General features: G+C 42.7%; 2 protein-coding genes and 1 non-coding gene across 5 annotated transcripts in view; all 3 read left to right on the top strand.

Annotated features, from left to right (window-relative positions):
* The first annotated feature begins 4,554 nt into the window (after positions 1-4,554).
* On the top strand, positions 4,555-6,614 carry LOC110530123 (40S ribosomal protein S15). The gene is made up of 4 exons (XM_021612952.2): positions 4,555-4,653; positions 5,036-5,121; positions 5,604-5,838; positions 6,457-6,614. The coding sequence occupies exons 1-4, from the start codon at positions 4,651-4,653 to the stop codon at positions 6,568-6,570; spliced, it is 438 nt and encodes a 145-aa protein (XP_021468627.1). The 5' UTR covers positions 4,555-4,650; the 3' UTR covers positions 6,571-6,614.
* On the top strand, positions 5,176-5,309 carry LOC118965682. Its single transcript, XR_005053060.1, has one exon. It is a non-coding gene; the product is annotated as a small nucleolar RNA SNORA35 (small nucleolar RNA).
* A 5,824-nt stretch (positions 6,615-12,438) lies between the features above and the next one.
* LOC110530121 (dipeptidyl peptidase 9) overlaps positions 12,439-17,169 on the top strand; it is a 29,308-nt gene continuing 24,577 nt past the window's right edge. For all 3 annotated transcript variants that reach the window (XM_036985679.1, XM_036985678.1, XM_036985680.1), the window contains exons 1-4: positions 12,439-12,586; positions 15,051-15,141; positions 15,531-15,769; positions 15,927-16,039. In XM_036985679.1, coding sequence (XP_036841574.1) covers positions 15,086-15,141; positions 15,531-15,769; positions 15,927-16,039 — 408 coding nt within the window. In that variant the 5' untranslated portion in view covers positions 12,439-12,586; positions 15,051-15,085. The remainder of the gene's footprint in view (positions 12,587-15,050; positions 15,142-15,530; positions 15,770-15,926; positions 16,040-17,169) is intronic.

Here is a 17,169-nt window from a genome sequence, read left to right as displayed (position 1 = left end):
AATCAATTTTTTTTAAACGCAACTAAACATAATCCATATTCTTGTTAATAGGTTGTTAGGATGAGCAGAGACGGATGGCGTGTCTATTTCCTCAGACCCAGTTCATCATGCATTAGGTCACCTGTAGGTTTTACAACAACAAAGCAGGTAGGATTAACTAAACCGGTTTCAAGTGCAGTACGTTTTCGGTAAACGCACTCACTGCCTATTGTGCCTAGAGCTGTAATCCGCTTACGTAAGGCCCCTTGGTTCTGGTCAGGGAGAAGAGCACAGCTTTGGCACCCAGGGCCTTGGTGTCGGCAGTGCCAAGCAGCAGGGTAAGGACTCCTCTACTGAAACGTACCCCACAAGAGTAGTCATGTCCCTGTGGTAGTGTTATAACTGTGCAATAGAGTACCATATTGAGAGAGGGCCCCCTTGTGGATGTTTAATTTTCTAAAATAGCTGATCCGCTTTTTAAACATTTGACTTGAATGGCACCTGACCACATCTTGTCACTTCCCTCTCTCTTCAACATCTCACTCGGATAATCACCCAAAGTCATACTAAACTTGATTGGAAACCTGATCCAAGCACAGTCGGGAATATTTACTGTTATTGTACATGGGCTTTGAGTGTGTGCCTGTTTGTCCCACAGAGCTCGCTGTGGCCTAGGACCTTTGGGCTGACGTGCTGTGTGGTGGAGATGATGCACACAGCACTTCGTTACGACATGGACAGGTTCAGGGTGTTGTTCAGAGCCAGCCCAAGACAAGCAGACGTCATTATAGTAGCTGGGACCCTCACTAACAAAATGGCACCTGATAATTCTATGTAACAAAAAATGTCCTCCTCCAAAGGGTTGAATGGAAACTGTGAGCATATTTGGATTCATTCCTTGTGGATGTCTTGACCACAATATCAGTTCCTTGTGTTGTCCTTGTTCTGAGTGGCCTGTATTCTCTCTCTTTCCTTTTCGAACAGGTATATGGCTAAATGCTAGAACCTAGATATGTGATTTCAATGTTTGATTAAACCCATCATATGTGTTTTTCTTCTTCTCACATGCATCATGTCTGACGGTCACACTTCCGTGTTAAACATTACGTTTAGTATCTCACAGAAGCTTGTGGTTTGTTAGCACTAACCTTGTCCTTGCATTCCACTAAATATAAACCATAGTTCAGTATGTTCTGACCACATAGTAAGTGTTCCTCTCTCGGTTTGAGTTGTGACGTTCTCTTTAAGCATGATGCTGCACCACTGCAGAAGGTCATGTGTTGCTCAGTTGTCATGGTTGAGATTTTCTGTAACATTCGATCCTGTGAAAGTTACCACAACTTCGGTGCTGACCCAGTACAAAACCAAGAAAGGGAAAGCTACTGTTGTTCAAATCAGCACTGACTGATTACTCTTATGCAGGATATGACCGCATTGTTCCAGTAGACATTTACACTATACAGTGCCTTGCGAAAGTATTCGGCCCCCTTGAACTTTGCGACCTTTTGCCACATTTCAGGCTTCAACCATAAAGATATAAAACTGTATTTTTTGGTGAAGAATCAACAACAAGTGGGACACAATCATGAAGTGGAACGACATTTATTGGATATTTCAAACTTTTTTAACAAATCAAAAACTGAAAAATTGGGCGTGCAAAATTATTCAGCCCCCTTAAGTTAATATTTTGTAGCGCCACCTTTTGCTGCGATTACAGCTGTAAGTCGCTTGGGGTATGTCTCTATCAGTTTTGCACATCGAGAGACTGAATTTTTTTCCCATTCCTTCTTGCAAAACAGCTCGAGCTCAGTGAGGTTGGATGGAGAGCATTTGTGAACAGCAGTTTTCAGTTCTTTCCACAGATTCTCGATTGGATTCAGGTCTGGACTTTGACTTGGCCATTCTAACACCTGGATATGTTTATTTTTGAACCATTCCATTGTAGATTTTGCTTTATGTTTTGGATCATTGTCTTGTTGGAAGACAAATCTCTGTCCCAGTCTCAAGTATTTTGCAGACTCCATCAGGTTTTCTTCCAGAATGGTCCCTTATTTGGCTCCATCCATCTTCCCATCAATTTTAACCATCTTCCCTGTCCCTGCTGAAGAAAAGCAGGCCCAAACCATGATGCTGCCACCACCATGTTTGACAGTGGGGATGGTGTGTTCAGCTGTGTTGCTTTTACGCCAAACATAACGTTTTGCATTGTTGCCAAAAAGTTCAATTTTGGTTTCATCTGACCAGAGCACCTTCTTCCATGTGTTTGGTGTGTCTCCCAGGTGGCTTGTGGCAAACTTTAAACGACACTTTTTATGGAAATCTTTAAGAAATGGCTTTCGTCTTGCCACTCTTCCATAAAGGCCAGATTTGTGCAATATACGACTGATTGTTGTCCTATGGACAGAGTCTCCCACCTCAGCTGTAGATCTCTGCAGTTCATCCAGAGTGATCATGGGCCTCTTGGCTGCATCTCTGATCAGTCTTCTCCTTGTATGAGCTGAAAGTTTAGAGGGACGGCCAGGTCTTGGTAGATTTGCAGTGGTCTGATACTCCTTCGATTTCAATATTATCGCTTGCACAGTGCTCCTTGTGATGTTTAAAGCTTGGGAAATCTTTTTGTATCCAAATCCGGCTTTAAACTTCTTCACAACAGTATCTCGGACCTGCCTGGTGTGTTCCTTGTTCTTCATGATGCTCTCTGCGCTTTTAACGGACCTCTGAGACTATCACAGTGCAGGTGCATTTATACGGAGACTTGATTACACACAGGTGGATTGTATTTATCATCATTAGTCATTTAGGTCAACATTGGATCATTCAGAGATCCTCACTGAACTTCTGGAGAGAGTTTGCTGCACTGAAAGTAAAGGGGCTGAATAATTTTGCACGCCCAATTTTTCAGTTTTTGATTTGTTAAAAAAGTTTGAAATATCCAATAAATGTCGTTCCACTTCATGATTGTGTCCCACTTGTTGTTGATTCTTCACAAAAAAAATACAGTTTTATATCTTTATGTTTGAAGCCTGAAATGTGGCAAAAGGTCGCAAAGTTCAAGGGGGCCGAATACTTTCGCAAGGCACTGTATATATAAAAGTATGTGGACACCCCTTCAAATTAGTGGATTCGGCTATTTCAGCCACACCCGTTAATGACAGGTGTATAATATCGAGCACATAGCCATGCAATCTCCATAGACAAACATTGGAAGTAGAATGGCCTTACTGAAGAGCTCTGTGACTTTTAATGTGGCACCGTTTAACTAGTCAGTTCGAAACATTTCAACCTTGCTAGAGCTACCCCGGTCCCCTATAAGTACGGTTATAGTGAAGTGGAAATGTCTAGGAGCAACAATGACTCAACCCCAAAGTGGTAGGACACACAAGCTCACAGAACGAGACCGCCAAATGGAAAATCACAGCGAATAAAAATCTTCTGTCCACGGTTGCAACACTCACTACCGAGTTCCAAATTGCCTCTGGAAGCAACATCTGCACAATAACTGTTCGTCGGGAGCTTCATGAAATGGGTTTTCATGGCCGAGCAGCCGCACACAAGCCTAAGATCACCATGTGCAATTCCAAGTGTCGGCTGGAGTGGTGTAAAGCTCACCGCCATTGGACTCTGGAGCAGTGGAAACACGTTCTCTGGAGTGATGAATCACGATTCACCATCTGGCAGTCTGACGGACAAATCTGGGTACAAAGCGAGGTCCATACAGAAATAGTTTGTCGAGATCGGTGTGGAAGAACTTGACTGGCCTGCACAGAGCCCTGACCTCAACACCATCGAACATCTTTGGTATGAATTGGAACGCCGACTGCGAGCCAGGCCTAATTGCCAAACATCAGTGCCCAACCTCACTAATGCTCTTGTGGCGGAATGGATGCAAGTCCCCACAACAACGTTCGAAGATCTAGCCTTCCCAGAAGAGTGAAGGCTGTTGTATCAGCAAAGGGGGGACCAGCTCCATATTGATGCCCATGATTTGGAATGAGAAGTTCGACGAGCAGGTGTTCACATACTTTTGCTCATGTATTGTATGCATCAGGTACAGAGAGTTGATACAGGTATTGACTGTCTTGTTCTTGTTGCTAGGCTATCCTGCCACAGCAGAAGCTCTGATGTAAGGCTCATTGCGGGTAACGGAAGAAGATCAAGCAGATCCGGTACCGCAAATGAGGACCTGTTTCTACATGGTGTATTTACAGCTGATGATTGACATTATATGGTGCAGTGAAATATGCTGGAGCAAATTAGGGTTAAGTGCCTTGCTCAAGGGCACGTCAACAAATGAGCCTTGTCGGCTCGGGTATTTGAACCAGTGACCTTTCAGATACTATCCCAACGCTCTAACCGCTAGGCTACCTGCCTTTGTTGGTAAATAATAAAATGCTAATTTATTTTATCTCCTGCCTATGTGCTATTGCATGTCAATGTATTTTTCTGTGAGGACTTTTATGGAAATGGGTGGCATTTTACATTTGTCATTTAGCAGACGCTCTAATCCAGATCGAGTTGCAGTATTGAGTGCAGTACCACCACCTATCGGTTCAGTGAAAAATACAACTATTTTGTATGGCCGGAAATAGATAACCGGATGTCTCTGTGAGTCGCGCGATATTGGGACCAGCGAGAATTCGGAATGTTCTTTTCCCCGGAACATCAGGCAAGATGGTAGGTGACCAAATTTACAAGTACCCGAATATGACAATCTATCTCCATCTCAGCAAAATGATAAAACCTTCTATTTAATAAATCATATATTTCGGTTCATCACCATTTATCAATCGGTACATTGCTAAATTTTAGGATGGAACAAGATTGGCGCACCATAAAGCTTGGGATGTATGCTAATGACACAGGGTAGCCTGCAGCGCCAATGCTTTTCACCGAGTCACGTTCTCTTTTAGAGACATGAGTTCGGCACGAAATCCCGACTAACACAGTCGCTAGGAATGTTCTTTAGTATTTCACAGCAAATGCCTTGTTCAACATATAGCTGAGGTCGTTGGACCACGATATCCACTGCGTTGAAGTAATTTGCGTTGCTTCCTAGGCGGAAGTTGAGATCAAGAAGAAGCGTACCTTCAGGAAGTTCACCTACAGAGGTGTGGACCTGGACCAGCTTCTTGACATGTCCTAGTGAGTAAACCAACCATTTCACTACTCCACCACTATATTTGTCCAAATTGGTGGTTGCATTGTGGTATGTCGGTGAAAGCTCAGCTTTTACCGTGAGTGTATCCAACATACCAATGCTAAATGAACCCCATCTTGCAGAAGGGTGAAAGTCTGTGGCAGTGGCACTCTTTCGAAAGTTGGGTACATTTATGAATGTGCTGTGTTCCGTCATTTGTTTTCTACATTTTGCATTTCATACAAATCATTATGTAATGAATTGGGCTTTGACTAAATATGTTCACTTAAGGCCAACCAGTTTGGGGTTAACATGTAGTACAATTAGTGAAGTAACACTGACTGGCAGTCAGGATTCATTGTAATTTTTCATTAAACTCCCCTGTAAGTCTTCAGTCTGCTATTTGAAGCTGATGTTTTAATGTGCATCTGAAAATGTCCCGGATGGAATTATGACCATACACCCCCCCCCCCCCCCCCCCTTCCAGTGAGCAGTTAATGCAGTTGTACTGCGCCCGCCAGAGGAGGAGGCTCAACCGTGGCCTTCGCCGCAAGCAGCAGTCCCTCCTGAAGCGTCTGCGTAAGGCCAAGAAGGAGGCTCCCCCCATGGAGAAGCCTGAGGTGGTGAAGACTCACCTCAGGGACATGGTCATCCTGCCTGAGATGGTTGGCTCCATGGTTGGAGTGTACAACGGCAAGACCTTCAACCAGGTTGAAATCAAGGTGAGGTTTGGGGGAGATCGCTGGACTCACATACTCAATCATGGACACTTACTGGCAGTTGTGGCTGCTTTGTGTGATGTCTTGTCTCTACCTTCCCCTTTACCTTGCCCTTTGTTATGTTGTCTGTGCCCAATGTTTTAGTCATGTTTTGTCCTGCCATGTTGTCTCGGTTCTCTATGTTGTGTTGTCTCTTGTCGTGATGTGTGTTTTGTCCTATATTTTTAATCCCATCCCCACAGGAGGCCTTTCGTTAGGCTGACATTGTAAATAAGAATTTGTTCTTAACTGACTTGACTAGTTTAAAGGTTTTAATATATATATATATTTTTTTAAATACACCTAGCATGGCCGGCCTCCCCTGAGATTGTAATTGTAAAAAATGGTTTGCTTTTAGCTGGTTTCCTCACTCTTGCCCCTCAAGTGCACGTGATGAATCTACATTTCACACCTTTTGAGACAACCCCTGATTTGTCATGTAACACTTATTCTTCAGGTATTGTATAGTGTCAACCCACTAGAGAATGTTGTTACTATTTAGTCAAGGTTGTATTCTAGCTGAAATGTCAAGTGTTCTGATTGTCCTGCTCAACACTTAACTTTGTACATTTCTCTCTCCAGCCTGAGATGTGTGGCCACTACCTGGGGGAGTTCTCCATCACCTACAAGCCAGTCAAGCACGGTCGTCCCGGTATCGGAGCGACACATTCTTCCCGTTTCATCCCACTGAAGTAGAATGGCTGTGGTCTTTGTATAAATAAAATTTGAGTCCCCACACACTTGTCTGTTGGCTTTCAATTAAAAAATGTTTGCTTGAATTGTGACATGAGAATTTCTCTCTCCATTGGACATGGTTTGAATTACCCTAAAGGAATTTGGTTGTAAATTGCCGTACTTGAGTTTAGCAAATGCATGAAATATATGGACTTAACTGCCCAAAGATGATTTTTAAACTCTTGGTGCTTGTGTCAAATTAATTGGATCCGGTTTGTTTAATGGGCAGCGCTGAACTGTTGGTGCCTGTGCATCAACACCGGTTTGCTGAATTTGCATAAAAATGACTACCACTGTAAATGGGTAAAATGGGGTGGTCTGTTAGATGTATTTTCTATATTGTATTTTGTTCAAAGAACATGACTGCCAAACATTCACATGCGTAATCAACAACCCCCTAGCAAACTGAATTGTATAAAGGCAAAATGGGCCTTCACACATCTGCATCTACTTTTTCCAATGCAATCTTGTCGTTTACTGCTTGGGGAAACTCATGTCAATACCTATTGGAGTGCATAGAATTTATTTATAACAAGTAGTAATTCTTGTCTCATATCCAACCAAATCAAGATGTCTGGTTAGGCTTCGATCGCGTAGCATCCTCTACTGCCGAAGAGGAGCCCAGGTTAAAGGTTGCTGGGTGTTCTTCGTTATCTACGTTTGCGTCTAGCCGCATTGTGATTAGCGTCATGGCAGCAACATTAAGATTTCCGTTTTTCCTAATATTGCCTTCAAAATAAAAGTCGGCATTTTAACGCAATGTGTATGATGCGAAATCATTCTTGCCGCTTTTCATAGTGTATAATAGGGGCGGATTGGCCATCTGGCAATGACAGATGGGCTGGACCATGTTTTCGGTGGGTGGGCTGGTCGAAATTCACACAAATTAAATAAAAAAATATGTAAGAAAAAAAAAGGTGCCATGGCCGGCATTCCATGAACCTGTTAAGATTTTTTTTGTAAAGCTTTTTGTGCAATTTTTCTGTTAGAAGCTCAGCAAAAAAATAAATGTCCTCTCACTGTCAACTGTGTTTATTTTCAGCAAACTTAACATATGTAAATATTTGTATGAACATCAGATTCAGCAAATGAGACAAACTGAATACGTTCCACAGACATGTGACTAACAGAAATGGAATAATGTGTCCTTGAACAAAGGGGGGTCAAAATCAAAAGTAACAGTCAGTATCTGGTGTGGCCACCAGCTGCATTAATTACTGCAGTGCATCTCCTCATGGACTGCACCAAATTTGCCAGTTTTTGCTGTGAGATGTTACCCACTCTTCCACCAAGGCACCTGCAAGTTCCCGGACATTTCTGGGGGGAATGGCCCTTGTACTCACCCTCCGATCCAACAGGTCCCAGACGTGCTCAAAGGGATTGGGATCCGGGCTCTTCGCTGGCCATGGCAGAACACTGACATGCAGGAAGTCACTCACAGAATGAGCAGTTTGGCTGGTAGCATTGTCATGCTGGAAGGTCATGTCAGGATGAGCCTGCAGGAAGGGTACTACATGAGGGAGGAGGATGTCTTCCCTGTAACACACAGCGTTGAGATTGCCTGCAATGACAACAAGCTCAGTCCAATTATGTTGTGACACACTGCCCCAGACCATGACGGACCCTAGACCTCCAAAATGATCCTGCTCCAGAGTACAGGCCTCGGTGTAACGCTCATTCCTTCAACGATAAACGCGAATCCGACCATCACCCCTGGTGAAACAAAACCGCGACTCGTCAGTGAAGAACACTTTTTGCCAGTTCTGTCTGGTCCAGCGACGGTGTGTTTATTTCCATAGTCGACGTTGTTGCCGGTGATGTCTGGTGAGGACCTGCCTTACAACAGGCCTACAAGCCCTCAGTCCAGCCTCTCTCAGCCTATTGCGGACAGTCTGAGCACTTATGGAGGGATTGTGCGTTCCTGGTGTAACTCAGGCAGTTGTTCTAGCCATCCTGTACCTGTCCTGCAGGTGTGATTTTCAGATGTACCGATCCTGTGCAGGTGTTGTTACACATGGTCTGTCACTGCGAGGATGATCAGCTGTCCATCCTGTCTCCCTGTAGCACTGTCTTAGGCGTCTCACAGTATGGACATTGCAATTTATTGCCCTGGCCACATCTGCAGTCCTCATGCCTCCTTGCAGCATGCCTAAGGCATGTTCACGCAGGTGAGCAGGGACCCTGGGCATCTTTCTTTTGGTGTTTTTCACAGTCAATAGAAAGGCCTCTTTTAGTGTCCTAAGTTTTCAGGACTGTGACCTTAATTGCTTACCGTATGTAAGCTGTTAGTGTCTTAACGACCGTTCCACAGGTGCATGTTCATTAATTGTTTATGGTTCATTGAACAAGCCTGGGAAACAGTGTTTAAACCCTTTACAAGAGCAGCTCGCTCTTGTAAAGGGTTTTAGAGATTGGTGAAGTTATTTGGATTTTTATGAATTATCTTTGAAAACAGGGTCCTGAAAAAGGGACGTTTCTTTTTTTGCTGACTTTACTCATCTATAATGAGCCTTTGGCTGATCAGTTGACAACGGCTGGTCCCCCTACCAAGATGGGCTAGTTGGGAATTCTGATAGGCTCAGCTTAGGTCACGCAAACTCACATTCAAAGTCATACCCGGCATCAGCAACAAGACCTGCTCTGTGTCTGTCATTAGACAGCCAAGATCATGGATTGTAAAAAACAGAAAGAGCACACATGTAGAAAGAGCACATTCTACATTTTCACCTCACTCAAAATGTCCTATTTTTTGGGCGGCTAAAATCATGATTTGGTCAAACAGTAAAGTGCATTATTATCCTCATGATTTTTTTTTTTGCCCCCTTTTTCTTCCCAATTGTGTTCTTGTCTCATCTCTGCAACTCCTCAACGGGCTCAGGAGAAGGTCAAGTCATGCGTCCTCCGAAACATGAAATGCCAAACCGGGCGTTCTTAACTCCCGCCCGCTTAACCCGGAAGCCAGCTGCACCAATGTGTCGTTGGAGGAAACACCGTTCAACTGACAACCGAAGTCTACCTACAGGCACCAGGCTCGCCACAAGGAGTCACTAGAGCGCAATGAGCCAAGTAAAGCCCTCCTGACCAAACCCTCCCCTAACCTTGACGACGCTGGGCCAATTGTACGCCGCCCTATGGGACACCCGGTCACGGCCAGTTGTGACACAGCCTGGGATCGAACCCGGTTCCATAGTGACACCTCAAGCACTGCGATGCAGTGCCACTCAGAAGGCCTATCCTCATGATTTGTGTAATGAAAGTTTCTGCCCAGACCCTGTGGCATTGCTGGGGCCTTCTGCTGTGATGAGCGAGGCACTCTCCTCTCTCCCCCAAGCACTCAAGAGAAAAAGGTGTTCTGATCATATAACATTTCAAAATGCAATTGCAGGAGAAACACAGCTTTGGAAGCTTCATCCACTCGTCCCTGTCGAAGAGAGGAGGGTCTCAGCTTTCTGTAGGTATAATTCATATTTCTTAACTCTCAACATTCAGCTCAGTTGCAACTATTTTACAACCAAGATATTTGATAGGCCTTTCAGATATGGAGCAGCACGTCAGCGAAATGCGCACAAGCCATTTCGAGGGCATAGGCCTGTAGGTCTCATGGGTAGTTGCCTACAACTGCAAAGTTTTTTTTAGATTTACAGTTCATATAAGGAAATCAATCAATTGAAATAAATTCAATAGGCCCTAAATAACTATGGAAATCTATGGATTTCACATGACTGGGAGTCAAAGATACATTAAAAAAGGTAGGGGTGTGGATCAGAAAACCAGTCAGTATCTGGTGTGAACACCATTTACCTAATTCTGCACGACACATCTCCTTCACGTAGAGTTGATCCGGCTGTTGATTGTGGCCTGTGGAATGTTGTCCCACTCGTATTCAATGGCTGTGCGAAGTTGCTGGATATTGGCAGGAACTAGAACATGCTGTCGTACACGTCAATCCAGAGCATCCCAAACATGTCCAATGGGTGACATGTCTGCTAAGTATGTAGGCCATACAACAGACACTGGTTGACAAATGTACCTTTCAGCAGGACAATAACCTAAAACACAATGCCAAATATACACCTGAGTTGCTTACCAAGACGACATTGAATGTTCCTGAGTGACCTAGTTACAGTTTTGACTTAAGTTGGCTTAAAAATCTATGGCAAGACTTGACAGAGCTTGAAGAATTTTAAAAAGAATACTGTTGCAAATATTGTTCAATACAGGTGTGCAAAGCTCTAAGAGACTTTCCGCAGACAGACTCACAGCTGTAATTGATGCCAATGGTGATTCTAACATGTATTGACTCAGGGGTGTGAATACTTACGTTAATGAGATATTTCTGTAATAAATTCTGCAAAAAATGTCTTAAAAACATGTTTTCACTTTGTGATTATGGGTTATTGTGTTTAGATGGGTGTGAAAACAAAATCCATTTAATCCATTTTCAATTCAGGCTGTAATACTACAAAATATGGAATAGATCAAGGAGTATGAGTACACTATATATGCTTAATAATTGCACTATATTTAAATATAAATATGTTATTTATTTGATATAGTGGTTGGCACCAATATCGATAATTTGATATGATATCGATACCATTTGATATCAATATGATGAGCAGGGCATGTCGTGATATTGGTTTATTCTTCCTGTTAACCTACACTATTCTGTAAAAAAAAAAGCATACCCGACTGTTCCTGCACGCACAAAGCTCTCTCACAGACCTTCTAACAGGCTGCTTAGCATAGTTTAAAAAAACAAACATCAAAACAGAAACAGGCTGTACTTAATTGCCTGCTGATCAATTGTGGATGGGCTTCCCATTCTATTATACTGGTTAAGTAGGTTTATACCACCAGAACACAGCTGGCCCAATGGGCAATCCACAAGCAGTTGTCTAGACTCCACTGAAACAAATGAATGTATCCTAGAGTGTGTTTGACCATTAATTTTAATTGGACACATTGTATTAAATTGGTGACAGTAGTGACTATAGCATGGTTGATATTCATTATGTTAAAATTGTGAATAAATTCGTTTTTTGTTTTGACTGAAAAGTTTACCTTATTGTGATTGTTTTTTGAGTATTGATAGTTTAGTATGTATAGAGGCAATTACTTCAGGAACATGAATACCACCGGGTAATTCGAAGGTGCTTTTCTACAGACCGTACTGAGTACTCCCAACCACACTTTTACCTCTGCACATAGAATACTTTATTTCTTTATAAGCCAATGTGTAATTTATAGGCCTACAGTGTATTGCATTGAGACCAATAGAATGGGTGGAGTAGAAAGTGTTGCTGGGCATAAAGACCTCAGTCCCCCATGAAAAAACACCATATACAGATTCTACAGATGCTACTATGTTCTCCCCACCCCACTTTACATCAGCACAAATAATAGTTTTTCTGTAGTGTTATATTTGTACCGTATAGTGTCCAGGCACCCAATTTGAATCTGTTTGACCACAGTTAAAGGCCAGCAACACTCCGTATTATTCAGAGCCCTATGAAATGACACCGTATATACACTCCACAGACCTTACTGAGTATTCCCTACAATAATTTTACTGCTGCCCCCAGAATAGTTTTTGCTCTATAAGCCAATATGTATTCCATATACAGTGATTCTCATTGGGGGCATTTAAAACCCAAATTTAATGCAAATGTCACTTAAATATGAACAAATCTGAATCATTGTTAATGTTTAGACAATTATTTTTCATATATCATGAATAAATACAATTTATGACACTTATTTAGGTTATTCTACTTTTACATGTGGACTTTTATATTTGAACATTTTCGAAATTCCGTAACCCGGAAGTACTTCATTAGTGTTGCTGATGAGACGCTATTCACTTTATTACACATTCTGGGCCATGGACGCAACCTTTAGCACTAGTAATATTTGTTTTTTAATAGCTAGCTAATAAAGCCAAGGATAGTTGGGGAAATAAGTAGTAGCCGGATTGGTAAGTATTCGCTTCTAAACTCGTTTCCGACAGGAGGATGTAGCTAGAGTGACAGGCTTGCTATGGAACCAGCTAACTCATAGCTGGTAAACCCGAGAACTGTCATGAGAGAGCTGTCATGTTACAATGTTTCCTGCCTAGCTAGGAAACGTTGCGGTATTATGTAGCTAGCTAGCGGTTTTGCTGTAACACGTATGTTCTATTAGATATACAATGTAGCTAATCACGAGATTGTTGCCAACTTGTACTATAGCTAGCAGCAGTAAACAGTTCGTTTTTGTGTGACCTCGGCTCTTGATGAGAACAAAGATAGCTTCTAACTAGGCTATGTCGTGCTGGTCATTAAATTATTTCCCCCTCCCTGTTTTCCTTTCCCCATTTTAGCTGCCAAACCTATCTGATATTTAGAACGGTAGACATTTGAGTTCAAATCTGGAATCTCCTTTAACAAAGGGTTATGAACGGGAGAGGAAATCACAGTGACTCAGATTTGTGTAGTCATCACTCCATTTATATACAAATTAGTATACAAAAGAACACCTGCTCTTTCCATCACAGACAATGTAGATGAAGGGGAGGAGACAGGTTCAAGAAGGATTTTTAAGTCTTGAGACAATTGAGACATGGATTGTGTATGTGTGCCATTCAGAGGGTGAATGGGCAAGAAAATATTGAAGTGCCTTTGGACATGGTATGGTAGTAGTTGCCGGGCGCACCAGTTTGTTTCAAGAACTGCAACGCTGCTGGGTTTTTCACGCAACAGTTTCCTGTGTATCAAGAATGGTCCGCTGCCCAAAGGACGTAAAGACAACTTGACACAACTGCAGAAAGCATTGGAGTCAACATGGTCCAGCATCCCTGTGGAACGCCTTCAACACCTTGTAGAGGCCAGGCCCTGCAGGTGTTCCTAATGTTTGGCATACTCAGTGTACATGGTCTATGCTCCAAATATGAGGCTCCAAGACAGGTGATGTGTGGATGACAACTTGTCAGCTATCACTTCCTGCTTTCCAAATGCAAAAGTGATACTTCTTTGTACCTCTTCTGTAAGGTGCAGTTTAGGTCACCCATTCCTAATCCAACTCCACGAGCCTGCCCATATTTTCCTTTCCCCTTGGTTTTCCCTTGCGGATCTAGGACCAATTTGTGCATCTATACCCTAACCTACCTGATGGCTATTTTGAGCGATTGTCATATTGTTTACACACCCATCAGCTCCTTCTGGACCTTCAATGTGAAATTGTACAGGCCAGGCGGGTAGGTTTGTGTAATTGACACCGAGCATTCTATAGCAATTGGTGTTCAGGTTCCCTTTACATCCAGTACTTGAATGTTTTCTCTTTTACATCATCTGAAAGGGAATGACAGATGAATAACAAGTACTCTGAAAATCCCATCAACACAACCCACTAGGAAAAGCCGCCAATTCAACATCTATATTTGTCTCAAAATTAGTAGTTCAGTTTGCGATCAATTCGTTCTTTTGAACCACTCTTTTTACTGACTCAAGAGTCATGATGAGTTTTTCCTGATTGACTCGTTAATTTTAGCGGTTCGTTTGAGCTGCTGGACGCAATGAATTCTACATCAGGATTAATACGCGCTCCTCCGGTGACCCAAGATACGTGCTCCGACCAAACAACTTTCTGTCATACATTTAGGCCTATGCGCGCAGGCATCATAAATAAGAAAAATACATGTTAAGAAGTGGTAAATGATCGCATGGTGCAAGAATGAATGCAATTAATTGATTATCGAATGCTATGATGGACACAGCTTTGTAGAACCAAAACATACACAGCGTCTGCTCAACAAACTTAACTCGAGAACGAATCGCTGGAGTGCTGCAATTCGTGAACGATGTTGCGCTTATCATCCTCATGGCAGTATAGCCGAGGAGCGCTCATCTTCGTTCTCTTATATCGAGGAGTTGAGCATTGATAACTGGTTGCGCGATTTTCTGGCTACAACATTGAGTCACAATCAGTCGATACTTGTAAAAAATTAAAATTCTAGAAAACATACTTGTGTGTTTGTCCCTGTACAAATGCAGGGGTGGGGTGATGAAATTCATACTTAAAAAAAAAAAAAAATATATATATATATGTATATATATATAATTCTACCCCCTTTTGGCGATGAGCCAAGTAAAGCTTTTTTTTTTATTAAAAACGTTTTGATTGACTTTGTTTTTATTTTCACTATACAGTATGTTAGCTAAAGTGTCATGTATTCCTGTAACATCCAACTATACCAGCAATGGAATGTGGGACATTCCTTATGCTGCTGCTACCTTCTACCACTCCCGAGATGCCAAACCTTTACTGCATGCCTGATTGTCACGTTGATTATGACACCTGGATTTAGAATGAGGGAGAGCCATTCTATAGGTAGGTGTTGCTCAATGTCTATAAGACATTATATTATAAGATTTCCCCCTGTTTATTTGAATGGTTAACTTTAGGTTGCAGAGTCTGGTCGAGGCTGGTTGGCCGGTGAATGCACAGAGTGAAGAAAGTGAAGCGTGGGAACAAAACAGAAGGTTACTGGAAAAGGTATGGTGTCCTTGTGTGTTCAAATGACATGTGTGAATAGGAGTGCTAGATCAGTATTTTTCAAAACCCTGGTCCTCCAGTACCCCCCCCCAACAGCACACATTCTATTGTTACTCTGGACAAGCACACCAGATTCATCTTGTCAACTAATCATCGAGCCCTCAATGAGTTGAGTGAGGTGTTTGTCAAGGGCCACAACGCAACTGTTGGGGGTACTGGAGGACCAGGGTTGGGAAACGCTGTGCTAGATAACCCATTGTGTTGGCCGAGACATATGTGTGAGTCTCTGTCTGTGTGCGTTTCCATGCCAGATGCAAGTGTCATTTGTTTGTGAGCATGTAAATGACCAGTGGGTTGTCTCTATGGTTGTCCCCCCCCCCCCCCTTCAGTTGTTTAGAAGTTAATATGACGGCGGTGGACGGGCTAACAGAGAGCACAGAGGTGGTGGAGATGGAGGACGTCCCGTCTCAGTTCTACGTGGAAAAGCACTCGTGGGATGGCCTGCGTGACATCATCCACAGCAGCAGGAAGTACTCGGGAATGATCGCCAACAAAGCGCCCCATGACTTCCAGTTTGTGCAGAAAAACGATGAGTCAGGCCCCCACTCCCATCGCCTGTACTACCTCGGTGAGCTCAAAACCACCTGCCACTGAAGACTGTCACGCTATTGCTCAATCAGTGGTTCATTGAGTACCACTTGTGTTTTTACAATTAACTGCACCGTGTTGCAAGTTGTACCTTGGTCACCTAACTCGTTTTCAATTCCAATGTATCTCTCTACCAGGGATGTCTTACGGAAGTAGAGAGAACTCACTGCTCTACTCCGAAATCCCCAAGAAGATCCGGAAAGAGGCCCTCTTGGTGTTGTCGTGGAAACAGATGCTGGATCACTTCCAGGTGAATATCACTTATCTAATTTGTTCCACTGAAACCTAATGACATCCAAACAAGGGCTGAATATTTTCCCAAAATCAACACTTTTTCCTTCCCGAGAAAATTGCAAGCCCCACCGTGCATCCCGGTATTCCCATTCAAACCGGAAATGTTATAAAGCGTATAATACCACCCTAAAAAATCTGACGTGATTATACCACTGTAAATTGGTAAATATACAGAGGAACACAGGTTTCTTGTGGTATTTGCTGCAATTGAATCAACTCAAAGTTCTCTGTCACCACACTAGGCTATTTCGTTGCCTGTTTGCCAACTGGTAATGATGAGGTTATTACAGCCTACTGAAAATGACGTTTGTTTTAGCCTACCTACTGATCGTGGCATATCCGATGCTGCGCTAAAGAAACAGACACGCAACAGCAGCAAAAAGCGGAGATTCAGCACCATGGATAGCGCCGCGGTTGATCATTTAAAACGGCAAATCTAACTAGTCAAGCCTGTGCCATATAGTCTGTGGCCCGTGCTCTCTTGCATGCGTCTCACTAGGAGGATTTCAAAAAGTCACTTGTTGGTAAGAATAAGCATTTGCTCCATTCCCTGCTTCTGTGTCAATGAGCCTACAAACGCTGCACTGTTCATTAGTCTCGTCATTCACAATTTGACAATTAATATTGTCACCTATCAGATTTCAATTTGGTTTTAGGGTACGTCTATAATGTGGTCATTTAATTTCGGTATAGTTTAGTAGCAGTGAGTGCCGCAGTTGACATTTTAGAGCCTCTGCTAGTGCCACACAGCTACATTTATCAAATTGTATTTGTCACCTGTGCTAAATAAAACGGGTGTAGGCCTTAACGTGAAATACTTACAAGCCCTTAACCAACAATGCAGTTTAAGAAAAAGAGTTAAGAAAAATGTTGACTAAATAAACAAAGAAAAAATAACAACAATAAAATAACGAGGATATATACAGGGCCAATGTGCAGGGGTATGAGGTAGTTGAGGTATTATGTACATGTAGGTAGGGGTAAAGTGACTATGCATAGATAATAAGCAGCGAGTAGCAGTCTTATGGCTTGGGGGTGGAAGGCATCCTACGGTCCCCGGGAGACAGGCGGTCTGCTATTTCGGAC

This window comes from Oncorhynchus mykiss, chromosome 8 (genome assembly GCF_013265735.2).
Source record: "Oncorhynchus mykiss isolate Arlee chromosome 8, USDA_OmykA_1.1, whole genome shotgun sequence".
NCBI classification, from domain to species: Eukaryota; Metazoa; Chordata; class Actinopteri; order Salmoniformes; family Salmonidae; genus Oncorhynchus; species Oncorhynchus mykiss.
Note: the sequence above shows the minus strand (reverse complement) of the source record. Positions and strands in the feature narration are given on the sequence as shown.

Coding starts and splice junctions, on each gene's coding strand:
- LOC110530123 (XM_021612952.2), top strand. Junction 5,122..5,603: donor CAGCTTCTTGACATGTCCTA/GTGAGTAAACCA, acceptor CCCCCCTTCCAG/TGAGCAGTTAATGCAGTTGT. Junction 5,839..6,456: donor TCAACCAGGTTGAAATCAAG/GTGAGGTTTGGG, acceptor TTCTCTCTCCAG/CCTGAGATGTGTGGCCACTA.